This window comes from Fusarium graminearum, chromosome 1 (genome assembly GCF_000240135.3).
Source record: "Fusarium graminearum PH-1 chromosome 1, whole genome shotgun sequence".
NCBI lineage: Eukaryota > Fungi > Ascomycota > Sordariomycetes > Hypocreales > Nectriaceae > Fusarium > Fusarium graminearum.
Window position 1 is genome coordinate 8900541 of NC_026474.1, and position 24804 is coordinate 8925344.

Sequence of the window (24804 nt, forward strand, 5' to 3'; positions counted from 1 at the left end):
ACAAGTCTTGTGTTCTTTGTTTATCTACTACACGCCATTAATAAGTCTACTATACAATGTTTTCGTTCTAGTTCCAGTTCCAACTCGGGTATCAAAGTGGCTGGTCGTGTGGTACATGCCTACTCATACAAACTCAAATACACACAATGGAAGTATTCAAGCAGGTGTCTTGATCGCTCCTTCTGGGATCTCATCTGAAGCCTCAAACTTCCTCGGGATGAGGCCCTCGGCCATGTCGATAGCACCTTGTGTGTCGTTCTTATTAAACAAGAACAAGCCTTGGATTGCGGCAGTGCTTGTGTGTCGATTCGATGGCTCTCCATTAGGTCCAACTCCAAATAGACCCAACTCTTCCAATCGGCTGAGGAACCGTTCTCGGCCGGAGTGATCCTTGTCAATATCGCCGTAAAATCGATCCCACATCTTTTCAGCCTGGTAGCGCGTTGCTTCTCCAATGCGAAGCATCAGGTCTACTCGGCCGGGTCGAATAAGCGCAGGGTCAAGACGGTCAACATGGTTGGTTGTCAGAAATGCGATGCGTTCTTCGCCTGCAGCAACGCCATCGAGAGCATTAAGAAGACCGGAAAAGGTCACTGTCGCGCCATTGTAGCCATCGGTATCCCGCTGTCGTCGGTTGACAAATGCTGCGTCGGCATCCTCTAGCAATAGCAAACTCCTCTTGGGAAGTTTCGTAAGGAGATATGCTAGCTTGTCATCTGTCATGCCCATCTCGCTCAGATTGATCATGGCCACACTGAAGTCCAGCTCCCCTGCGAGTGCCTGGATGAACGAAGTCTTTCCGCTGCCCGGGGGACCAAATAGCAGATACCCTCTTCGATATGGGATACCTCTATCCACATACCATTGGTGCCGGTTCAAAAAGTCTTGCACATCGTTGACGATGTTTTCCTTGACACCATCGTCCAATATTACCGAGTCTAATGGACGCTTCTTGCGAGGATCACCAAGCGGTAACCAATCCATTCCTCGGGCCGAGTATACTATAGTCTTTCCCTCGTTCGCCTTTGCCGCTAATGCGCGCGCCTCCTTGAACACTTGCTCGAATACGTGTCGATGCGCCCAAAGAGTCGTCAACTGCACAATCTCATGCGGTTCGCCCGTGTTCATATTCGCCGTGTTGTGCTTCTCTCGGTTCACAGCAATGTAGACATTGCCGGTCTTGACTATGTGTCGTCCGTAACCGGGCTGGACGTAGAATTGTGCGTGCTGAGGTCCGCTAGACCCCGCAGTCCGAGATGCATTGGTCGTGGTGATAGAGACATTGTGTATTCGTGTAAGCCGAGAAGCGATGAAACCCGGAGTTTCGCGAGGCTGCGACAACCAAGCTAGGATCCATGGGTAGGCTGGATCCTGCTTGCTGATTTCGAGATTGACTAGCAGGCGGCGGCGGGCTGCTCCGAGTGCGGATACCGCGCCTTTGCGTGCGAAGGCTGCGGCTGCACCTAAAGATGCAAGACCTATTCCGCCTGCAAAGAGCGGGTTGTCGAAAAGTGCATTGATGTTGAGCCCTGATGCTGCAGCTGACGGTGCCGCCGGCTTTTCGGCGTTTGGGAAGCTTTTGAGGGCTTCCTTCAGTGTTTCTTCGTCCATGCTCAGCAGAGAAAGGTGCCGACTGGATAGGCAGGTGGTCGGACAGACGGTGCCGTATGTTTTCACATTGGCTTTGCCCGGCACAGCTCACACCAGATCATCAGATTCAAGGATTGAACAAGGTAATATTCGGGTGTCTAGTCCAAGTGAATGGCGATTTATTGGAGCTAGGGTTTCTGAATGGCCCTCTTTTTTTTCCCATTCTTGCCCGTACGTCATTCGCGTGAATCACGTCTATCTTCAATCATAGAACTACAACAAAACAAAACTAAATGTTGTCTCTCTAAGCTGCACTATTCGAGTAGATTATAAGTAGCCTTTGATCAAGCTGAATGTACTTTTGGATGCGACAGAAGTATTGACAAATAAAAGTCTATGGCATCATGTTTTGGAATTGTAATAAGTCCCCTTCTAGTCTAAGTCAACCTCTCTGCAGGCTCAACTGGATTGAGTGACAACGCGTGCAGATGAAGTCAATCAGATTTAAAAATATAGGTACGTATAGACATAGAAAGATGAAAAATACAGACCAAACGTATTCATTTCTAGTCAACTTGCTCCAACTTTATGCTTCGTTTGTCAACGACTGGCCACTTGATGACATCTCTAGGGTAGTTAGTATGTAAGTGGACGATCATTCTGTTGGACTTCTTTTGAACATAATAATCCCAGCCTTTTTTGGCCTTGACACGAATGCTCTAGTTGCCGTTCCACTACCTTAGTGGTATTCATTGGGTAGCCGTTTCTTCAACACAGTATAATGCACCAACAAGTACCCACCACCAATGATAATCACTTTATTAGAATAAGAAAGTATCGCCCAATTTAGCAAAAATGAATAGTTGACAGGCACTGAGAGACTCTGCTCCCGCCAGGGCTTGAACCTGAGACCTTCGCATTACCGGATACTCGGAATGAAGTATTAGTACGACGCTCTAACCAACTGAGCTACGGAAGCCAATCAACTGTTTGCTGCAGCTGGAGCTTCATATTGAGAACATTAATTGCTCAGCAAACCCTACGATAATTGCAAGAGGTTCCGGAACCTTTTGGACCAGGTGGGGGTTTCGGGGTGAGCTGAGAGGACTGGTAGGGGGTTGAGCTCAATATCACGGCATGTCTTCTTTGTAACCTAATTCAGTCTCATTGAAAATCGAGCAATCGACTGAAGGGACTGGAACAGTAGTTGTAGGACGAGCCGGCTGGTGGGATACCCAAAAGCGCAATTGAGTACCCTCCAAGATTGTTGCAAACTGAAAGGCGTAGTGGTCAACACATTGACTGACCATGACTCGTATTGGTAACGAACCCTGGCCAACGGCTGAGAAATTTCTCACAGATGCATGCGGTATCTTCGATTACCGTTCGGTATCAGCCGGGCTAATATTCGAACAGACAAAAATAGTATTGACCAAGTGGCTGATCCGAGTTTATCTCGTCAATGTCATGATGCTGTTGTTCGGTATTAGATGACCGAGATGATGATATTCGACGGCAACTTAAGACTGTCCCCACAAGAATGATGTCGAAGCTCCACCAATTGAACTGCGATCATGATTTACAACCTCAAGTAAGTAAAATTGAGTTTAATCTGAACGATCCCGCCGGAGAAACATGCTTAACGCAATGCAAGCCTTGCATTTTGCGAGAATCATCGAGAAACTGCCTTTTAGATGCAACTATGTCCATGCACTGCCCACTTTAATTGGCTTTGCAATCGTGAGATTGGGAATGAGAGGTCTGGGCAAGCAGCATCAGCATGAGCCTGCCCGGAGGTGTCCACAGCCATGGCGGGTTTCCAACCAACCGTGATGCTCACGATGTTTAAGTATGCGGGGAAAATGGGGTAGCACGAGAATCATAGTCAATGTCTTGCTAACAACGACGAGCAACAATCCGATGAATGGTCTCCAATGGCCAGTTCGTCCCGCATGTTTCCGTCGACTACCCCGAGGTGCCGGCTGTGGTAGGAAAAACTCTCGGCACAGAGGAGAAAACATATAAATCGGCCCCCTCCCCCCTTCGTGATATCTTCACTCTCAGATTTTGACAATCCCTCCACTCATCGTCATTGCCGACATCATAGCTGGGTCTCCTGTTTAACTGCCAAAAAGTGTGTAAGTCGCATCGCTCCCCACTGTTACATACCGAGTCCAATCCCATCCACTGCATTTGTTCTGCAACGGCGCCGCTGTGTTGGCGACCCCACTTTACCACCGAGGATTTGCTCAACAACGTCAGTAAGCTCTCACTAGCCAGCTCGAGTGAGCTTGCTGGGGGAGCGATTTTATGAACAAAGTCTTGGTCAGACGAGGATGCTCGAACCAGACTGGTCTATAGCGGAGACAGGGTGGACAGCATGATAGAGAGCAGAGTTGTGAGAGGAAGAGAGAGTAGCGCAGAGACCGAGAGAAGGTCAGAGAAGTCATAACGGCCGCGGAGCCACCGGAGAGCCACCGGGCAACGGAGCGCCTTGGAACTTGAATCGGACTGAGGTGTGCGGTGAACGTCCGTTTCTGGACGAGATGATCCCTACTGTCTCACTGGATGGTGCGGCACATCGTTCAACAGTCTCAGCCCATTCAACAGTCCTGGAGGTCCGTGGAATTTGCTATACGGGCCGTGAACCTCAGACGATTCGCAAGGCACACCGGTTCTCGCCAATCGAGACGCAGAATGTTGCAAGATGAATTAGACGAGCATCCATTGCAAGACAAAAAGCGCCGCTGTCTTATTAGGTTGTTGGTTTATGCCTCACCGAAATGGCGCTGCTGGATGTTGTAAACAGCTCATGGTCTCAAACTGATGAACTCATGTCGACCCGCACAGAGAAACTCTCGGCAACAGCGCCAGAAGAGCCCCTCCTGTCCTGCCCTGTCTGCCCCTCCAAAATTCTCTGCCCCTTCCCAGGTTCTCATCACTACTACGCAACAGCTTGCATTGCATTATCGATAAGACTCAAACCAAATTGGACTCAAAACCCCGCTACGCCCCTCCTCTTCGTCATTGCCTGTTTCATTCATAACTAACAACTTTCTTGCTCATTAGACTTTCATATTTTCCCATCTTTCTCATCTCAACCTAAATCCATCAATCCTAAGCACCAAAAACAGAAATCATGGGTGTCCAAGAAGTCCTCAGTCGCAAGTCCGGTGTCATCGTCGGTGACGATGTCCTCCGTCTCTTCGAGTACGCTCGCGAGCACAAGTTCGCTATCCCCGCCATTGTAAGCCAAGCAACTTGGAACAACACATGAAATCTATTGCTGAGACCAGATACTACAGAACGTCACCTCCTCTTCTACCGTCGTCGCTGCCCTTGAGGCTGCCCGCGATGCCAAGGCTCCCGTCATCCTTCAGTTCTCTCAGGGTGGTGCCGCCTACTTTGCTGGCAAGGTATGATCATTAAGAAATCCTTCCACTACTAATATTCAACTAACAATCTCAAAGGGTGTTAGCAACGGTGACCAGGCTGCTTCCATTGCCGGCTCTGTCGCTGCTGCCCACTACGTCCGCTCTCTTGCTCCCACCTACGGCATCCCCGTCGTCCTTCACACCGATCACTGCGCCAAGAAGCTCCTCCCTTGGCTCGATGGCATGCTCGATGCCGACGAGGCTTACTTCAAGGAGAAGGGCGAGCCCCTATTCTCCTCCCACATGATTGATCTTTCCGAGGAGCCCGTTGAGTGGAACATTGAGACCACCGCCAAGTACCTCAAGCGCGCTGCCCCCATGAAGCAGTGGCTCGAGATGGAGATTGGCATCACTGGTGGTGAGGAGGACGGTGTTAACAACGAGGATGTTGACAACAACTCTCTCTACACTCAGCCCGAGGATATCCTCAACATCTACAACACTCTCTCCCCCATCTCCCCCTACTTCTCTATCGCCGCTGGCTTTGGTAACGTCCACGGTGTTTACAAGCCTGGCAACGTCAAGCTCCACCCCGAGCTTCTCGGCAAGCACCAGGCCCACGTCAAGGAGGCCCTCAAGTCCGACAACGACAAGCCTGTCTTCTTTGTCTTCCACGGTGGCTCCGGCTCCTCCAAGAAGGAGTACCTCGACGCCATTGGCTTCGGTGTTGTCAAGGTTAACGTCGATACTGACATGCAGTTCGCTTACTGCTCTGGTATCCGAGACTACATGGTCAACAAGCGTGAGTACGTTAACACCACTGTCGGCAACCCCGATGGCGAGGACAAGCCCAACAAGAAGTACTTCGACGTAAGTTACTAATATACCCATACCTATTTATGCTGATTTACTAACACTTTGTCCAGCCCCGTGTCTGGGTTCGTGAGGGTGAGAAGACCATGTCTAAGCGTGTTGCTGAGGCTCTCGAGGACTTCAACACCGCCAACCAGCTATAAATGTCACCGAAGACACTCAATGGCTTTAATGATATCCCAATTGTGCGACAAAATTCATGAAATATCGTTTGGAAAAAATGAGGGACAAAAGAAAAAGGCCCCTCCCCTTGGTTCGGATACGACGTTGCAGTTCATAGTTGCAAGGGACGTTATGAGGCGATGAAAGTAGTATATTAATTAAAAACAAAATTGATGAAGTATGAGTAAATTATTGGCCAGCGCGACGTATCATATTGCAATGCAACATTTAGAATGTCGATTATAGAATGTATAACTATGCTATTGCGATAACCATGTCCAGGTAGTTGCCATATTGTCTTTATGATGTTTTAGCTGCTGGTAACGAAGCGAAGTACATGAAAACCATGTCATTAATCGTAGAGCGTACATAAACTGTTTAGTATCATACAAACCAACACCTTCCGGCCTGCTGGTTCTTTACGAATCGTCCGTCTCTTGAAGAGCATGTGTCAGCGCCCTTTAATCTAACCTGTAACCACCGCCTCTTTTGAGCCCGCTATGTTCCTTTCGCTACTCCTATTCTGCTTCCATGCATTATAACCAGGTTCGAGCCATCTGGTATTGCGTCAAGACTGTACACTTGGTTGTGACTACCACCCAAGAAGCTCCTTCTCCATCTGAGCAATGTCGTCCTGGGTGAGCTGCTTAGCAACACGGGCATCGGCCTTGGCCTTATCAAATCGCCAGAGACCACCAGTCTTATCAGCCTCGCCATCGGCGGGCACGCCAACAACGTTGCCAAGTTGCTGAAGGACGGGATCTTGTCCCTCGACAGCAGTGAAGTATTGGCGATCCCAGGTGCGACCCTCCGAGCGCTCCACGGTGCGCATGTTGCGCTGAGCATGCTCGATCTTGCCCTTCTCAGCGCCAGTTGTGTCCATGTCACCCTTTTGGATTGCTTCGGCTACGCGAGACCAAGCACGACGGGACTCGAGAGGATGCTGCTGATCGATGGGAGCGACGTGGAGCTCAGTCTGAGCGGTGCTGACGGCGTCGTATGTGCTCACGAGGGTAGACTTGGAGTTGGATTTGGCGGGACCTGAGTAGACCTCGAAAGACTTGTTCCACTGGCCGGTGACGTTGTAGAGAACATCCTTCTCCTTGCCTGTAGGATAGACGCTGGCAACGATGGTGTTCTTCTTACCGGAAAGCCATCCTTTGCCGCTGTAGTCGATCTTGCAGGTAAAGCCACTGGAACTAGTGATGTGACTTGAGCCATCAAGCTCGACAAAAGGAGCACCAAAGATCAAACCCTCAATATGCAGGCCGGGAAGGGTGATCAGGTAGGACTCGATTTCGCCAGAGGCAAGAGGGACGCGCAGGACGGCATGTCCGATTTGCTTGACGATGATGGTGCTCTTGAAGGTGGCTTTTTGGGCGTTATAACCTTCAAGCTCAACACCAGTCTTGTTGTTGCGAATACAGTATGCAGTGGCAGGAGGATGATGGCTGACCTGCTCTGAGACAAGAGTGGTCTCACCAGCTTCGTCGGACCAGGTGCCGAGGAAAAGTTCGCCCAGGAAAGGGTTCAGAGGCTTCTTTTCGTTTCCAAACTGCTCACTTCGGCTGGCGTATTGGTGCTTGAGAGTTGAAAGGAACCACTTGAGAACGAGCATAGCACGCTTGGCGGGATCAGACTCGGCAGCAGGGGCGGTCAGGACGGGAGGGTGCGTGGCCCAGTAGGCAGAGAACTCGGTAAGAGACTGAGAAGAGAGGATAAACGGAGGCGCAGTGAGCGAAGAGAGGTCACCATTGAAGGAGGCAATGGACTATAGAGCACGTCGCAAAGACGAGGGTCAGCCACCGCGATCATGCACGACTCGCTCAAACTTAGACCAGGTAAAACGCGAGGTCAAATACTTACCTTGAGGAAGGCGGTCCAGCTGCTGCTGTTCGCCTGGGCGGAAGGGTTGGCTGCGGACGACATGATTGAGATTTTGCGCCGGGTATAGAGTAGTTGAGAGATGAGGCGGTAGCGTTCGCGACAGGAGAATTTGAGAAGCGGTCTCGTGTACTGTATCTTGTACTAGGTACGGTAGTTACAGTAACGAGGGGCCAATTGCGGGTTGCGGGGTTGCAAGGACGCAGGGGCAGACAGCTGGTCAGGACAGTTGCAATAGAGCACGGGGCTAACACAGCGCCAGTGACTCACAGCAAGTATGCTGTTTGAGGTTTGGTCGGTCGGTATGTTGATAGAAGAATGTAGAAAGGTACGAGGGAAATATATGCAGATGGTTGAGAGGTATATTCTTGGAAAGCCCCTCCTAGAACAGTACTGTTAGCAGTTTGCTTGATTTAGGTGTGATGGGTATTAGTTAACAGGTGACTTGGTACTAAATCTGCTAAATCAAAAGGGGGGAAATAGATTGTATATCGACGATACACTAACCACAGGCAGAATACGGAGAAAAAGTGCAGAGGAGTAACGAGACGATGAGATAGATGTTGAAGGGTAAATCACTTGAGCCGAGCAGAATGTATTCGATTTATTAGGCATTATTTGCTTTAGCTTCTTAATCACGAGACTACATTGCATGCCTTGGTACCTACCCATCCATCTAGTATCCTTCATTCAACAGAACACGCTGAAGGCGAAGCGACCAGTAAAAGAAATTGAATACGCCCATCATGGACATTTCTGAGAACACTCGGACTACCACACCCCATCATCGCTTGAACCCATTACGTCAACACTCTAACATCGTCATGACGTCTCGTATTCGTAAATCTTCGCTTAGGCTGAGTTGGGATAAACATGGCGAGAGACCTTGACTTTGCTGTTAAGATTGATTAATGAATTAATCTTAAAACCACGTCACCTGAAGTCATCCGTCTGTACTTTTGAAAAAGTTCCCATGCACTGTTTTGTAAACGCTTAGTCTCGCAGCTCTGTTTTTACTACCTGGATGTTCGTATCCGTGACTTTGTCCCATCCATCATGGATGTTGGCGCTCTTCAGTGCCAGGTGGAAAGATCCCGGATTTCAAGACAATAAGAAGTACTGCTAAGTTGCAAATAAACCGTTGCTGAAAAATGAAAACATTTGTGGTATCTTAATAAATGCAAGCTAGGTATATACATATAGGTGGGATTTTACAGTTTATCATCCAGTCATTACTCTACCTACCCACGAAACAACCCTGTCGCCAAACATTGCTCCGACTAGGTAGTCAATTGTATTTCCATCCCTCAATGAACTCCGCGATGTTGTCTAACCCTCTTTGCATAGCCATACCAGCCGGCGTTCCCTGTCGATAGCCTCCTGCGCCATCCCTATCTTCCCATACATCCCATACAGCATTTGCATGGTACTGTCGAGCTCCCTTCTCAAGTAACATTCGAACACCACCCATGTGCCCACGAAGAGCCGCATAATGGAGGGCGGTTGCGCCCCGGTCGTTTTGATGATTAACATTAATTCCCTGTTGCAACAGGATTTTGAGTGTTGCTAAGTTCGCTGATGCTTCAAAAAGAAGTGTATCGCCATGTGTAGTCAACGCCTGCGTATTCGCACCTAGTCGAAGAAGAAGCCGGACTGTCGAGACATGGCCATGAGATGCCGCAACCGATAAGGGAGTCCGACCAGGAAAGATAGTGCTCTCAAGAGATGCCCCGTATGATACAAGTCGGAGTAGAATCTCATCCCGAGCGTGTTGAGCGGCCACATGGATCGGAGTCGTCTGCGGCTCGGGGACCAGGTACTCCCTGCTACATCTGGAAAGAAACATAGATGTCATTTGCATCCCAGCTCCAAGCTCTAGGAGTGCAGTGACAAGATCAACATCACCCATCTTGACTGCATGGGAAAGCACACTCATGCCATCTGGCCCTACTCGTTCGATATCGGCACCCAGGTTGACCAAGCGAAGAATACTCTGGCTATTACCAAGTTTGGCAGCTATCAGTAGAGGAGTTTCACCATTTCTGTCCAAAACGTCGATAGGTGCCTCTGACTCAGCCAAGAGTCGGAGGATATGAGGTTTGTCTTTGTGCGCTGCCATGTGCATGGGTGTGTATCCAGACTGCCCGTGAGTTTCTGTTGGATTCGCACCATGGGCAATGAGATATCTCACCGTTTCATCATGCCCGGTAGCTGCTGCTGCGAGAAGAGGCGTGTTTCCGTTCCGACTTGGTAAATTGGGATTTGCACCCATATCCAGTAGTGCAGCTGTGATAGGAGTGCAGCGAGTGCTGATGGCCATTGTTAAAGGTGTATGTTCACGAAGCTTACGGTCAACGTTCGCCCCACGAGATATTAGCACTTGAGTAAACTCTTGGTTGCGCATTGCTATTGTCAGGTGCAGTGCAGTTTTCCCATCAGGCAGTCGGACCTCGAGGTCTGCTCCAGCCTGCACCAATTTCGTCGCTGCAGACCAGTGGGCGTGTTGTATGGCGACATGCAGCGGTGTGTGCCCCTCATAATCGACAAGGTTGATATCTGCGCCGGCGTTTATGAGAGTCGGTAGTGTCTCGTCCTCGAGAACATCTGAGGCAGCGGAAAAGTGAAGTGCCGATCGTCCATTATTATCGATTGAATTGATGCGAACCTTCATGTGAATAACGAGCCTCGCGAACTGTTCCGAAAAACCACATTTGATACTTCTCATCAATGCTGTATCGCCGTCAGTTGTCGGCTCGTCAACGTCTGCGCCGGCAACGATTAGAAAGGCAGCGATCAGCATGTGCTTCTTATCGAAAGCGCGGTGCAGGGGAGACAGCATTGATCCCGCCAGCGTTATGTTGGGGTCTGCACGTTCGAGCAGGATGTTAAATACGGCGGATTCATCAGTCTGTTCAATGGCGTGGTGCAGCTCGTGTGCAACGTCTTTGGTTTGTACATAGTCAATTCCAGGATGTGGCACAAGCGTATCTAGAAGTATTTGTATCTCCGTAGAGTCGCTAACTCGAGGTAAGACGATTGAACGTTGAGTTGGTGTTGTGAACTTTCGACCGAGGCTTCGCAGAGCTTCATCTACCTCAATGTCAGGTTCGATAACGCGACGCCTGTTCAGATCACTTTCCCCGAAGCTATAGCTAGCCCTGGCAAATATTAGAAATATATCGGTAGCTCTGGAAAGACTACTCACCGAGTTGCAGTGTTGAGGAGTGTATGAAGAGATGCTTGGTGAGTGCGCAGTCGTCCGAGGTACTCCTTCAAAGTCGCTTCGTTCCAGACAATTATGAGTTGTGGTTCGTTAAGATGGATGCCACTATCTCTGTCTGGCCCTTTTATCCGTTTCAGTGCGGCTCTGAGCTCATGCACGTCTTTTGAAACAGAATAGACAAATCCGTTATTCGACGCTTTCACGCTTTCTGTACCACCTTCAATTGTCCGACTGAGTTCGTGTAACCTGTCAAGCGCATCGGTGATGGCACGACACTCCTTGGCGAGCGCAGCCAAAACGACGGGACTAGTGTTGAGGCAGTTTGAGAAACCCCTGCATTCCTTGGAAAGTTGCTCGCATATATCGATGAGGTCTTGGAGGTCTGCCTTCTTGATCCGATTTTGGAGATCCATCATTGAAGAAGAAAAAACCAAGGGCAGTCAAATTTGCTGGAAAAGCCAAAGTTGTGTCAAAGGCTGTAAAAAGGCTGCAAGAGACTGGACTCACGCAGGAGGCTTGGGGGGGTAAATGTACAATCCGGCGGCTGCACGTATGTCACCAAAGAACATGCAGCATGACCGGATCCAGCCCGTGCTTTCGCCTTCCCCGTGTCCAAATTCGTCCACAGAAACGGATGAAGACTCGGCGCAACGCAACGCGACGCAACAGGCTGGCGATGGCCCGCGCTCTACTTGCTGCGCACCGTCGTCACATATCAGGACCATGTAAATCCACAGACCACAGAAGATCCAGACATGAAGGACTTCTGGCCCAGAACCAGACCGTACTGTACATTCAACCAACAAACTTGGTGATTCTTAGCGTTACATGTTCTTAGCGTTGGCTTATGGCAGATGGGATCCCGGGCGTTGAACTTAGCGTAGCCGGCCAAGGATCAATCGTTGCGTCCAGTCCAGCTACTTGGGACGTTGCCGATCACCACCCGGAATTGGCGTCGAATGAGTGGCCTGGAGGCTGCGCCAACAGACGGGTCTCAACGGTGGCGTCTGCATCTGCTTTTGCGAGTCGCACTTGTTGCGTCTTTTATCCAAATTGGCAGTTTCGGAGTCTCGAGCGAATTCTAGCTTGATACAGAATTGCGCCCGCCAAAGTCAATCACTGACTCTGGAAGCTCGGTACAATGTCCTGCTGGGGTATACCCGGTTAAGCTGCTTGAGATCGAGGCCAGATGACAAGATCTCAACACCTGCAGTAGCAGAGATGTTTTCTTAATCTCAGACGTGAGGCGTTGATGGAATTAAAGTATCAATGCTTAAATGACACCCCAGCAGCAGGGCGGTATGTTCCCACCTAACATATGTACGTCCTCTTCCTGGGGCGGTTGCAAGAGTAGCGGAGCTCTAGTCACGAATTGATCGTGGCCATTTGATTCATTGCCCGGATGAAAACATTGGCGGATTTCTAATTTGCGGCGGCGATTCAGGATGCAGACCCTGAAACCGAAAAGTAAAGAAAGCCGCGCCTCACTTTGAACATGCCCCTGGGCGTTGCACTGGTTCCTGGCCTGGCCTTGATTTGTTTTCGGCGTGTCTTCTGGACGGGCGTCTTCTTCCGATTGATCATAATAGTGCATTCGATCGATACATGTCGTACGTACTGAGGTATTGATTGCACTCTGTTTTGTTTATCACCTAGTGGGAAGACAGGCTGAAAAGTCCAGGGTTTCTGTCTTGCAGCGACTGATCGGGACTACTACCAGGATCAAGCTGGGGGATCTGTGCAGGGATCAGGGGGCAGCGGAGTCAGCGGAGTCAAGGTTTATCCGTAGCGTCTGGGCTCAAACAACCGCAACTTAGGTACCTATTAGTACTAAGGTAGTTGTAGCTAAGCCTTTTCGTTGCGTCACGGAAATCAAGACAGAACCAACCAACTCACTAGTTGACACAAGGGACTCTTTATATTACTATCGACGGTCAACGGCCAACACGCGACAAGGCTTTGTTTCAACTTCCTTGCGAGCCACGTTGTTTCAATCACGCTAGCAGTTACAGTACCAAATTTATTCCTACATCGTGGATCCAATACAGCCACCCACTCTGGCTGGGGTACTTTGGAAGGGCTCGCCGGACGCTCAGAAAGAGAAGTCTTTGCGACCAAGTAATATCATGACTCAACCATCAGCACAACCCCAACTTACGCCACAATTTTGCTTTTCATATGGGACATTGCGAGGTAAGACAAGTCAGAACGTACGATCGCATTGTTCATAGTTGACTGACTCATGGTTAAGACTTTCTACGATTGTCAAGATCGTCGATAGATGATTCAATCACCCAGAATCTCAATGCACTGTTGACGCCGTCGCGATTCGGATTCGACCCATCTTCTACCTTGCAACGCACTTCCCGCCCGGTTTCGAAGCAGATCGACTCTCGATCATGCTCGGAGTTTAAGGAAAAGGTTCTGTTTCCTTCCTGGGAAGCTCGGGCTCAAGTCCTGAATTATTGTGCTTTGGTAGCGGCAAGTCCGGACCCCGATGATCCCGACCGTACAATCAGAGAACTTGAAAGAGAGCAAGACCGCGACCGAATTGTAGACGAGCGATTAGACCCATATTCCGGTAGATTCTTCCCCCGCGAAGCCCGCACCGAGAGGCTAGCCTCGCTTGTTAGACAAGAACGAGGTGTCGAGGATATCGTGCGACATAGAACATGGGAGGTGGTGCAGGAAAGATGTGGCGGCGAGCCTTTCAAAAACTGGGAAGATAACATCAGCAAATGGAGGAAGGCTCAAAATTCGAAACCATCTGTTTAATACCAACGACATGGCACGACTTCGTACTCTTGTAATGAGAGGCGAAACTGTATGATTAGGTACGACACGTGTATAACACCATCACCCCTTATGATAATAATAATTGAATTGAGACTTAATCCGTTGAATTTGAGGTCGGCATTGCTTCTATTATTGATTTATCATAACTCATCATGTGTTGTTCGTAGGTTAGGCATACATATATATGTCTTGTCAGGGAGCCTTTGCTTAGTACCTACCAGCTAGTCGGAATATGTTTTGGTTTTTGCTTAAATCACCCTAAATTGTAACCATCTCTAAGCCAGTCGACTTATATGTCTCGTAGACTTTATCATTGGCAAAATATGCCACCTTATCTTTTTTCGTAAAGACTCTCATGAGGTATTCGCTGTCATGGATTCTGCATTGCCCCGCCAAAATCATCTCATGCAGCCCACCACAGCTCCGAGAAATTACCGGTCGACCGTAGCAATTCCTGTCCACATCATTTCATAAGGTCGCATGTTACGGCACCTCTAGCTGTGAACTGCACCTATTTACACTCTCCGGCCAGGGAAGCCGCATTTTCGCCCTTCATCAATCTCTTTCCATCTTCCTTGTTCATCATATATTGGGAAAATATCGTCGCCATACCCCGCCAAAGCTTCCGTTGATCCTTCCCATCACCTTCGCCCACACACCCCTCATCCAGCCCTAGGCAGCTTGGATCGCCGATAGTAGAGGTTGAATAGCTAGGTACTACATACAAAGCTTTCATCTTCACAGATATATACCGAATTTTCCGGCGATTGGAATCTCGTTGCGACTACACGATGCCGCAACCTCTTGCCTCCAAGGAGGCGTCGCTTTTCCGTTCCGTCATCCGATACTATGAAGACAAACAATACAAGCGTGGAATCAAGTCCGCCGAGCTTATTCTCAAGAAGCACCCCAAACATGGAGACACAACTGCCATGAAGGCGTTGATCTTGAATGCACAAGGCAAGACAGAAGAGGCTTTCGCTTTGGGGAAAGAAGCCCTGACAATGGACATGAAGTCGCACATTTGCTGGCACGTCTACGGTCTGCTACATCGGGCAAACAAGAACTTCGAGGAGGCTATCAAGGCATACAAATTTGCTCTCCGACTGGAGCCTGACTCAGCACAGATTCAACGTGACCTTGCTATCCTGCAAATCCAATGTCGCGATTACCCGGGCTACATTCAGAGTCGAACCGCCATGCTTCAGGCCCGACCCCAAGCGCGCCAAAGCTGGACCGCACTGGCTATTGCTCACCATCTATCCGGTAACCCAGCCGAAGCCGAAAAGGTCATGAACACCTACGAGGAAACATTGAAGACCAAGCCCTCGAAATTCGATAACGAGCATTCGGAAGCAATCATGTACAAAAACTCTTTAATTGCCGAGCAAGGAGATTACGAACGAGCTCTTGATCATTTAAACACTGCTGCCAAGCAAAACCTCGATCGGTTGGCTGTCATGGAGGCTCGTGCTGAGTATCTTCACAAGCTGGGCAAAAAGGAAGATGCCGCAAAGGCCTACCGTGCTTTACTCGACCGTAACTCAGAGCATCCTGTCTACTATGAGAAGCTTCTCGAGGTTCTGGAAGTTCCAGAGGATGATGTCAAGGCTCGCAAGGCTGTTTATGATGAATATGCCAATAAGTCACCTCGGTGTGATGCTGCGCGCCGGCTGCCGTTGGATTTTCTTTCTGGTAAGTCTAATGAATATGCCAACCAAAAGCACGTACTGACTGAAATTAGGTGACGACTTTAAACAAGCTGCCGAGGCCTATCTGACCTTGATGCTTAACAAGGGAGTCCCATCCACTTTTGCCAATCTCAAACACCTTTACTCCGATTCTTTCAAGAAGGACACCCTTCGTGAACTGGCTGAGAACTATCTGAACTCCCAGAACGCGGATTCCGAGAGCAAAGACAAGGGAGAGGCGGCGGCGCTTTACTATCTTGCACAGCACTACAATTACTATCTTAGTCGTGACTTGGCGAAAGCCGTGGAGTACGTTGACAAGACAATCGAGAAAGACCCCAAGAGCGTGGATTACGCCATGACCAAAGCCCGAATCATTAAGCACGGCGGTGATCTGCAAGAAGCCTCTAAGGCAATGGACCGAGCCAGGAAGCTCGACCTCAAGGACAGATACATCAACACAAAGGCGGCCAAATATCAGCTTCGCAACGATGAGAACGAAAAGGCTCTCAAGACGGTTGGACTTTTCACTCGCGCAGAGACCGTAGGTGGCCCTCTAGCCGACCTATTGGATATGCAGAGCATGTGGTTCTTGACAGAAGACGGTGAAGCGTACGCGCGCCAGGGCAATATTGCACTGGCTCTCAAGAGGTTCAAGCAAATCTTCACCATCTTTGAGGTGTGGCAAGAGGATCAGTTTGACTTCCACAGCTTCTCTTTGCGCAAGGGACAGATTCGCGCTTACATTGACATGATGCGATGGGAAGATCACATTCGTGACCACCCCTTCTTTTCCCGTGCTGCTCTGGATGCGGTTGAGATCTATCTCAAGCTTGCTGATAAGCCTTCCGCAAATGGTGTCAACGGGGCTGATGGCGAAGATGCTGAGGATTCTTTGGCCAAAAAGAAGGCTGCCAAAAAGGCGAGAAAGGAACAGCAGCGACTTGAGAAGGAGGCAGCCGAGCAACAGGCCAAGCAGGATCCTAACAAGGCCAGTAAGGAGGGCGAGGTGAAGAAACAAGACGATGATCCTTTCGGGTTCAAGTTGGCCGAGACTACTGATCCTCTTGGTGATGCCATGAAGTACATCAACCCCCTGCTTCAGTTTAGCCCCAAGAACATCAACGCTCAATTCGCTGGCTTCGAGGTCTATATGCGCCGCAGTAAGTTTAATATCATCAAAACCACGACCTTGCATCCACTGACACCGAACCCGCAGAAAAATACGTTCTTGCCCTCCGCTGCCTCACAGCTGCATCGGCACTTGACCCCAAATCGCCCCGAGTGCACGAACATACCGTGGCATTCGCTCAGCTATTGAAGACAGCAACTGATATCGAGCCCAAGGTTCTTGAGGTGCTGAAAGCTGAATACAGTGCCGTGGATCCATCTGCGGATTTGGTCAAGTTCAACGATGAGTTCTTGGCAGCCAACAAGGACAGCCCTAGACACGTCCTCTCTGCTATCAAGGTACAAAAGCTATTGGGCCAAGACAAGACCAAGAGCGAAGAAGGTGTTGCTGGCATCTTGGATATCCCCGGTGCCACTTATGAGGATGCTATCGAGGGTCTTGAGGTGCTCAAGAGCTGGAGGAGCTCCCAGGAGTCCTACAAAAAGGCTGCTCAACAGAAATTCGCCAACATAACAAGACTAGCATAAGTTGCTATCATTTCGTGAAGCTCAAAAGTTAGGGGGCTCGGCATGCATATGAGATGTCTGTCAAGGGAAAATACGGGCTTTGTCAGGACGTATAGAGACGCATGGGACCGGTAGTTGTCTTCCCAGGTGCCCTTGATTTAGGTTACAAAGGGTACATGAGGTGGATGGCGATGATGATAGGCAGACTGGCGCACGGTACGGCTCAGAGGATGATGGGACAAGGAGTTTTGGGAACATGCGGAAAAGTTAACGTAGACATCCTGTAGAATAAGCATGCGCTATTAGTCTTGGTCAAATGCTTTGTCCAGAAAAAACAAGGCGTTGATTTTACTACAGGTGATTGGAGGGTTGATCGAGGCGAAGGTTGTGTAAGTCTTAGCTAATCCCCTGAGACATTGATTCGAAGTGCACCTCGGCAACTTTTCTACTACCCACCAGCCAGAGTACAGTAATAATTTAGTTGTCCTCAGACCAAGTCTCTGCCAATTGCGGCAGTGCTTTACAGCTGCAGGTATCTGACACCACTGGCGATTAGGTTGGCTCCAGCTGCCAGCTCCAGGGGGTCTCGGGCGTGCAAGGTAGTACTAGACAATTAATCTCGTATCCACGCCCCGCGGATCGCGAATTCCTACACCATCACACCCAGCTCAAAGGTCAAGACGGCTTCCGCGTAAGCCGGTCAATCAAGTTGTAAACAGTCGTTCTTTAGCCAATTTTGTTCTCGCTCTTTCCTTTATAGAAACCAGTCACTACCACAGGTCGCTATTTCACCCCAGCTACTTTTTTTGAATGTTGCATGGCGCACCAGTCTTCAATAGAGACCAAAGATACCTAGCGCTTCAAGGCGTTCAACATACACCACTCCAACCAGCCTATTGAGCTCCCTTGCTCCGATGGTCACAGAAACCGATAGAAAAATGGAAGAAGGCGTTGGGATGCAGCTCTTATTGGAGGGCAAGAAGAAACTGACTATTGGAGCCGACGGCTTGGAGTTTAATGGTGCGAACTTTGGTGAATGGCATTTAGCCAAATGGTTTGACTGACCATCATGAACAGGCCCGATTGCCAAGAAAGCCAGTCGCTCTTCTTGCGCTCCTCTCACCAGCAGTAAGAATATTGATCACGCGATTAGATAACATAGACCGAGTCGCTAATCTCCTACTGTTTACCTCGCAGCTGGATCTTCAAAGGACGCTATCCCCTTCTACAATGTGCTATGGGCCGAATTCGCCAACAACCACATCACGATCGACTATGCTATCCACGCTTCGAAGACGCTGATCAAGCCTGGGAAATGGGAATTCGAGCTCGCTGCTAAGGATGATGATGATGATGATGATGACGATGAGGGGAACGGCGCAACGCCGGTCGAGACCTTTGTCAAGACCCTGCTGTCACGCGCATATGGTGATGCGCCGCCTCGTAAACGCGCGTATGTCTTGGTCAACCCGAACTCTGGTCCTGGAAAGGCCGTCAAGCAGTGGGAAAATGAGGTCAAGCCGCTCTTTAATGCAGCCAAAATGCAACTCGATGTTGTCATTCTCAAGCGTGGCGGCGAGGCCGTCGAGCTGGCGCAAAATGTTGACCTGTCGAGGTACGATACTATCATGGCGTGTTCCGGAGATGGCACGCCGCACGAGATTTTCAACGGCCTTGCTAAGCGGCCTGATGCCGCGAAGGCGCTGTCTACAATGGCCGTCAGCCACATCCCTTGCGGTTCAGGCAACGCCTTCTCGTGTAACCTGTACGGTTCCCATCGGCCCTCTTTCGCCGCCCTGGCAATCATCAAAGGCATTGTGACCCCGTTGGATCTGGTATCAGTCACATCTGGTAACAATCGTATCATCTCGTTTCTTTCTCAGACGCTGGGTCTCATTGCCGAATGCGATCTCGGCACAGAGAACATGCGATGGATGGGAAGTGCGAGATTTGAAGTGGGCGTTGTACAGCGCATGTACAAAAAGAAATGCTATCCATTTGATCTGGCGGTCAAGGTTGAGATTGAGGAAAAAGAGGGTGTCAAAGCACACTACAAGCACCATGCAAGCACTACAAGTCTCTCACAGTTGACTAAGAGCGCTGGGGCGAAATCCGTGCCTGATGGTGCTGGCTTGCCAGAACTGAAGTATGGCACAATCAAAGACGAGCTTCCTGAAGGCTGGGAGTTGATCCCATACAATAAAGTTGGTACTTTCTATGCTGGCAATGTAAGTAGCCCGACTAGGACTTGCACTCAGGGTAGTACTGACAGTTGTAGATGGCATACATGTCACCCGATGCTCCCTTTTTCGCTGCTTCGCTGATCTCCGATGGTTTGATGGATCTTGTCACTATCGATGGTGACCTACCCTTTCTCACCGCAATCAAGGTTCTTCTTGATGTCGAAGCTGAGCGATTATTCGACAACCCGCACGTCACATACAAGAAGATCTCGGCATACCGCATCATTCCCCGTGATCAAGATGACGGATACATCAGCATTGATGGCGAGAAGTGTCCCTTTGGGCCGTTCCAGGCTGAGATCCATCAGGGTCTCGGAAGAGTCATCTCGAAGTCTGGCAAATATGAGGCTTCAGGGCCAAAGGGGTGGGATAAGGTAACATTGGCTGATCGCATCCACGGTTAAGGCCGATCAATACCTTTGGATTTGGATTTGGGAAATGAACGAACCTCTTGGTGATGATAATTAAAGAAGCGGCTGAGACGAAGAACAGCTTCTCGGCGAATAATGATACCCACGAGAGGATTGTTTTTGGGTGGAAATCGGTTAATAGGAGCAAGCTTTAATAATGTGGTAATTAATGCAATTTTGTTGAACTACAAATCCAAATACCTACCTATCTTATGACAGTAATCCTTTTGATAGTGGAGTCAATCCACTGGTACACTGCTTCTTGCTTTGTCTGCAAAACCAAGTGCTGGCACCGAGCATCTAACGAGATCCGTTATGAATATTCTGTCATTTTAACAACATTTCTCATCATCGGATCAAAGTAAGGGGCGCTTTTGCCCAAGTAGGTAGGGCTGTCATGATGCAGGAACCAACAGTGGATCGTTGGGTCGTGGAAACAGCTACCCCACTATCAACCTCACTCTTAGAAGCAACCTCATTCATTCGTTATTAAAGACTTGACAATACGTCGCCACGTTACCTGAACTCACGCATCATAGCATAAGATCCCTCAATATATCGGATCAAAGGGTTTCTTGCTTCAACTGTTCTTGGTGCTAAACATACTCAAGAAATACCCACGCTATGCCCCGTCGAGGCCGAGGTGGTAGGATGCCCTCAGGGCCATGGGGAAGATTGAAGCCCGTTGAGCAAGATCCATTGCTGGATATGGGTCTTCCATCTAAAGGAGACGAGAGGTACTACAACTATTCATACCTAGTACAACCATGCCGGCTTATCTATACAGTGGCAGGCTGACCAGGATACTTAGGTTACTTAACCACAAAACCCAGGAATGGTACTACAACCAGATCATTTCACGCTTCCTTGCATTTTGCACCGAAGCGGGTGATAGGGACTCAATCATACGCAGTTTTGAGGCCCTCGACATTAGAGCAGTCGATTCAACCCCTGCTACGCAGTATACCAAACATCCGCCTGGATATGTTCCAGTATCAGCAGCAACATCTACGGCAGTAGTGTCATCAGCGACCTCTTCGACGTTAACTAGAGATACTACAGGCATTCCCAAAGCTACTCATTTGCCAACGCACGATTCTGTCGCTTCGCTCCCGTCCTCGTTGACAGGCCCATTGAAGGCTCTCCGTTCGATCATTCCTTCCAGCGGCCCAACTACGGCCATGCTGGCGGCCATTGAGGATCCTGATAACACAAAGTCCTTGCAAGATGTCCTAATGGCACTGAGGAAGCTTCGAGAAGGGTTAGTGGCTACGAAGCGAGCTGACCTCTTTTCCATACAAGCCTACATCTTCTCTATTCGCCTATCCATTCTTGCCAAGCACCCTGAGTCATATCACCCAGCAATTCTTCACCTTCTTCGATACATGGCTGTGTGGACTCCCATGGTCCAAAGTGAAATTGAAGAAATTGCTGGTTACTTCATGCTGGATGCCGCGTGTCGGCGTAGGGACCTGACGGAGGCGTATTTCATCAGACAAGACTTCAACATCAGAAACAAGAAGCTGGATCATATACTCAAAGCGCTGGCACATGACAACTATATCTCGTGGCAGGCTACAAAGCAACAAGTCGACCGTCATTGCCTCAAGCTAATGGAGTGGGCAGATAATGACATGAGGCTTCATACTCTGAAATGCTTTGGGAGATCATATCTTCATGTCGACTTGCCGTATTTGGAGTTTTCTGCCGGTCGCAAGTGGAATCAGCTGAAAGAGAAGGACAATGTCGGGTGGGAGCTGGAAGATGAGAAAGTCACTATCAAACGAGTGAGAGCAAGATGAGGTTCGTTTGCTAGTGTTGTGATCCTAGAAGGAGCTATCAGACAACAACTGTTTGCCTAGGAGATTTTGCTTGTTACTCCATCCAATGTGTTGAGACTGTTGTACAGCCTTTACGTTTTATGGTTCTACCGTTTGAGAGAAACCCAGTGCTTCAGTGACTCGCCCTCCAACGGGGCTCCTTCACAACACTGGCATCGGCGGTTGCCTTGCGTTGCAATTTACATCAAACAGTGCACTTTAAGAATAAAGCTTTCAACTCTTAGGCCTGAAATCGAAGCGTGCGAGCCCCCTCCACGCACAGCCGTGACCAACCCGAAAAGGTGGTTCGGGCGATGCTTAGTCTCAGGATACAACTCAACTCATCTCAGTTGCCTTTTTCCAACATTCCCTCTACACCTTGGCACGAACTCCGTCACAAGTTGGACCTGTCATAACCCGACACACACCATTTGCATCTCCTCGCCTAAGGCGTTCCGACAGTGCGATGCCGCAACCAACTCGCAAGAGGGCGCGCACCAAGGCCGCTCCCAAGGAAGATGTGGCTGAGGAGCAACAGTCCACCGTCTTCACGGACCGTCGCACCTCTTGGCTCGTTAAGTGTGTACATATATTTTCCTCTCTTCCGCACTCCCAAGTCTGCTCTTGCCGAACGTTCTACATGGAGAATAATTTGCTGACATGTCTACGTACGTAGGGGTGACGAGCAGATGGTGGAGCTCAGAGTGAAAGCCGAGATTTTTCATGTCGCCAAAAGTGTGCTCACCAAGAACTCTGAGTACTTCGAAGGATGCCTGACTGGACGCTTCGTCGAGGCTAAGAAAGGAATTGTTGAATTCCAGGATGACGATATTGAGCCGAGGTATCTTGGCCTTTACATCGGGCTCGCATATAGCCACTCTTCCATCGTCCCTCACACTCCTCCTCGCCCGGCCCAGAATCCTGAGACCATGGCTGCGAAAACTCCCATGCGTGACTATATCGAGGTCTACAAACTTTGCGACCGGTTCCTCAGCCCTCAAATGGGTGAATTTATTATGCGATGTATCGATGTCGCAATCGGCAATGGGCATCGCGCCCTGTATCGTACCGAAGGTGACGAGGGCACCCAAAAGCTTCTTATGCGGGACTTCGCCGATGGATATGAGGTTCTGAACATGCAGCAAAACTCACAGCTTGAGATGGGCGAGCGAATGATTACCTACTTTTGTGAAGGTGTCAGTTATCGCGCATGGATCGATACCATGGAGGAGCTGATGGATCGCCCCAAGTTTGTAGCTGCCGTTTCCCGTGGCTTTGCAACTAAACTTCGGGAGCTGCAGATCCGGCTCAAGAGTATCAAGCGCCGGGAGTTGGTTGGTCCTGGACCCGTATAGATCGATTGATAATAATAAGCCTGGTGGTGAGGGTTCACGGACAACTTTTGGAAGGAAAATTATGACCATATGGAGGATATGATGATGATCCAATATACCCCCAAGGATGACGCTAGGAAGCGTTTGAGAAGCACACAGTAGCTATGCCACGAGTGTCGAGAAGCTACTAAACAGTTATCGGAAAAATAACAACTCATATTTGACATGCAAGTCAAGTTTGTGCGTATCTTCTAAGATATGGCCTGTTGTCCAGAGCGCGCATTGATTTGCATAAGTATTACTAAGTAAGAAGAATTTAAAAGAAAATCACGAGAACAGTGTCCTCGTTCATCTAGTGTATGAGCACACAACTGTGGCCACCCTCGCAATCAGTGTATCATCATGGAAAGACACGTCCATGCATGCATTCGTACAACTGTCTTTGTACAACTGTCTCCAGCAACAAGGCTGTTGAGATATAGATCTCACGGTCGGGTACGTAGAGGAATAGACTCAGAGCTACGACAAAATAGATTGCCGAAACGGTAAGCAAAATGATTGGTGTACCTTGATCTTCACGAATGCCACTAAGGTTAGGTGTATTGTTGTAGCAATATTTAGTATTAGTCGTTTCTTTAGTCGCGTACCTCTGTCATTTCTATATGTATCTACTAGTAACACGATTGCTCTGAAGGATGGACCAGGCAATCAATCTATGTTTCGCCAACATTCCGATTCTCTTACCCAATTGCATTAAGGAACCTCCCAGCTCAGGCTCAACAACCTTGACTGGACAACAAAAACTTTGATAAAACTTTGGTGTCGCTGTCGTATGAAACCGCGGAATATGACCACCGGAGCAAGCCAGGACGTAATGGACATCAATCACCGCGGCACGGTAACGTCAGATTCAAGCCTTGGAACTGGCCGTATAGGGACTCTGGGAGAGCCGGCTAAGTTGAGTGCTCGGGGGTGGGCCCCGATCTTCCGCTCGGACATACTAGGTTAGCCGGCGGGAAACCTCGGCCTGTGATCCAGCGAGACTCATGACGTTGGAAGATAAATTTTCAATTTAAAGCAAAGCAAGGTAAGGGTGCAAGTCTGGATCAGTTGAAGAGGTGGAACTCTGATATATATACAGAGTAAAAAAACAGGTAACACAAAAATTTCAAGAATGAAGTACTGATGGCATGTGAACTCATGAGTGACAGACATGTGAGTGAGGGAGGAAGTGAGGGAGTGAATGAATGAATGAATGTGCCAGTGTCATGTGGAATATTTCTAAACCCGTGTAATAATCTATTGTAATCGCTACACCAAAACCATTCGCAAAGATGGCCGGGCCGCGTGATATTCAACACTGAGGGTTGGCTCCATGGACTCTTCATTGTCTGATGGTGCCCCGTTGATGATGAGGCGCCCACGTAGAGTAAATGTTGGGGTTAAATCAATCATTCGTATAACTGGCTCTTTTCATGCAATAATCGCAAACAAATGGTATTCCTTTTAACGCCGTTCCATGCAATTTCGAAGATTCAGATCGTGATGGCATCCGTGCCAATAAACCCCGACACATCCCCATGGGTGTGAGTGATCGCCGTCGTTTCAAATGTGTAAAAACGAAGGAAGTGCAGGACAAGGGTTGGTCCAACTCGGTTCGGCCTGGTTCGGTTCTCTTTTTTTTGCTTTCTTTTTTGTTCTTTTCCTTGTGGCGTTGATCTCATTAAACGTTTCTCGTAGAATTGCACGGCCTTTTCGAGTTCGTC

The 24804-nt window shown here is 49.1% G+C and overlaps 9 protein-coding genes and 1 non-coding gene across 10 annotated transcripts; 6 read left to right on the forward strand and 4 right to left on the reverse strand.

The window, feature by feature from the left end:
- Nucleotides 1-156: 156 nt before the first annotated feature.
- FGSG_02769 (uncharacterized protein) lies at nucleotides 157-1611 on the reverse strand (the record flags this gene model as incomplete). Its single annotated transcript, XM_011320434.1, has 1 exon — nucleotides 157-1611. One exon carries the CDS (start codon nucleotides 1609-1611, stop codon nucleotides 157-159), a length of 1455 nt encoding a protein of 484 aa, XP_011318736.1.
- An 863-nt stretch (nucleotides 1612-2474) lies between these two features.
- FGSG_20557 lies at nucleotides 2475-2569 on the reverse strand. The gene has a single exon. It is a non-coding gene; the product is annotated as a tRNA-Ile (tRNA).
- Nucleotides 2570-4659: 2090 nt separating this feature from the next.
- Nucleotides 4660-6206, forward strand: FGSG_02770 (fructose-bisphosphate aldolase). The gene is made up of 4 exons (XM_011320435.1): nucleotides 4660-4837; nucleotides 4896-5006; nucleotides 5061-5834; nucleotides 5891-6206. Exons 1-4 carry the CDS (start codon nucleotides 4730-4732, stop codon nucleotides 5978-5980), a joined length of 1083 nt encoding a protein of 360 aa, XP_011318737.1. The 5' UTR covers nucleotides 4660-4729; the 3' UTR covers nucleotides 5981-6206.
- A 29-nt stretch (nucleotides 6207-6235) lies between these two features.
- FGSG_02771 (uncharacterized protein) lies at nucleotides 6236-8081 on the reverse strand. The gene is made up of 2 exons (XM_011320436.1): nucleotides 7866-8081; nucleotides 6236-7770 (listed from the first exon to the last, which is right to left on the reverse strand). The coding sequence occupies exons 1-2, from the start codon at nucleotides 7926-7928 to the stop codon at nucleotides 6592-6594; spliced, it is 1242 nt and encodes a 413-aa protein (XP_011318738.1). The 5' UTR covers nucleotides 7929-8081; the 3' UTR covers nucleotides 6236-6591.
- A 1434-nt stretch (nucleotides 8082-9515) lies between these two features.
- On the reverse strand, nucleotides 9516-11519 carry FGSG_02772 (uncharacterized protein; the record flags this gene model as incomplete). Its single annotated transcript, XM_011320437.1, has 4 exons — nucleotides 9516-9715; nucleotides 9816-10169; nucleotides 10233-10871; nucleotides 11321-11519. The coding sequence occupies 4 exons, from the start codon at nucleotides 11517-11519 to the stop codon at nucleotides 9516-9518; spliced, it is 1392 nt and encodes a 463-aa protein (XP_011318739.1).
- Nucleotides 11520-13046: 1527 nt separating this feature from the next.
- FGSG_02773 (uncharacterized protein) lies at nucleotides 13047-13954 on the forward strand. Its single transcript, XM_011320438.1, has 2 exons — nucleotides 13047-13299; nucleotides 13358-13954. Exons 1-2 carry the CDS (start codon nucleotides 13233-13235, stop codon nucleotides 13879-13881), a joined length of 591 nt encoding a protein of 196 aa, XP_011318740.1. The 5' UTR covers nucleotides 13047-13232; the 3' UTR covers nucleotides 13882-13954.
- A 739-nt stretch (nucleotides 13955-14693) lies between these two features.
- Nucleotides 14694-17252, forward strand: FGSG_02774 (uncharacterized protein; the record flags this gene model as incomplete). The annotated part of the gene is made up of 3 exons (XM_011320439.1): nucleotides 14694-15597; nucleotides 15647-16756; nucleotides 16813-17252. The coding sequence occupies 3 exons, from the start codon at nucleotides 14694-14696 to the stop codon at nucleotides 17250-17252; spliced, it is 2454 nt and encodes an 817-aa protein (XP_011318741.1).
- Nucleotides 17253-18169: 917 nt separating this feature from the next.
- FGSG_12199 (uncharacterized protein) lies at nucleotides 18170-20058 on the forward strand (the record flags this gene model as incomplete). The annotated part of the gene is made up of 4 exons (XM_011320440.1): nucleotides 18170-18263; nucleotides 18309-18359; nucleotides 18429-19459; nucleotides 19510-20058. 4 exons carry the CDS (start codon nucleotides 18170-18172, stop codon nucleotides 19876-19878), a joined length of 1545 nt encoding a protein of 514 aa, XP_011318742.1. The 3' UTR covers nucleotides 19879-20058.
- Nucleotides 20059-20651: 593 nt separating this feature from the next.
- On the forward strand, nucleotides 20652-21686 carry FGSG_12200 (uncharacterized protein; the record flags this gene model as incomplete). The annotated part of the gene is made up of 1 exon (XM_011320441.1): nucleotides 20652-21686. The coding sequence occupies one exon, from the start codon at nucleotides 20652-20654 to the stop codon at nucleotides 21684-21686; it is 1035 nt and encodes a 344-aa protein (XP_011318743.1).
- A 484-nt stretch (nucleotides 21687-22170) lies between these two features.
- FGSG_02776 (uncharacterized protein) lies at nucleotides 22171-23059 on the forward strand (the record flags this gene model as incomplete). Its single annotated transcript, XM_011320442.1, has 2 exons — nucleotides 22171-22283; nucleotides 22381-23059. 2 exons carry the CDS (start codon nucleotides 22171-22173, stop codon nucleotides 23057-23059), a joined length of 792 nt encoding a protein of 263 aa, XP_011318744.1.
- Between the last annotated feature and the right edge of the window lie 1745 nt (nucleotides 23060-24804).

Bases quoted from the DNA above. Each gene is read 5' to 3' on its own strand.
- FGSG_02773 (XM_011320438.1), top strand. From the start codon at position 13,233: ATGACTCAACCATCAGCACAACCCCAACTTACGCCACAATTTTGCTTT. The intron at 13,300-13,357 runs GTAAGACAAGTC...CTCATGGTTAAG, and splicing joins TTCATATGGGACATTGCGAG to ACTTTCTACGATTGTCAAGA.
- FGSG_02770 (XM_011320435.1), top strand. From the start codon at position 4,730: ATGGGTGTCCAAGAAGTCCTCAGTCGCAAGTCCGGTGTCATCGTCGGT. The intron at 5,007-5,060 runs GTATGATCATTA...ACAATCTCAAAG, and splicing joins CCGCCTACTTTGCTGGCAAG to GGTGTTAGCAACGGTGACCA. The intron at 5,835-5,890 runs GTAAGTTACTAA...CACTTTGTCCAG, and splicing joins CCAACAAGAAGTACTTCGAC to CCCCGTGTCTGGGTTCGTGA.
- FGSG_02771 (XM_011320436.1), bottom strand. From the start codon at position 7,928: ATGTCGTCCGCAGCCAACCCTTCCGCCCAGGCGAACAGCAGCAGCTGG. The intron at 7,771-7,865 runs GTAAGTATTTGA...CGTGCTCTATAG, and splicing joins GCTGGACCGCCTTCCTCAAG to TCCATTGCCTCCTTCAATGG.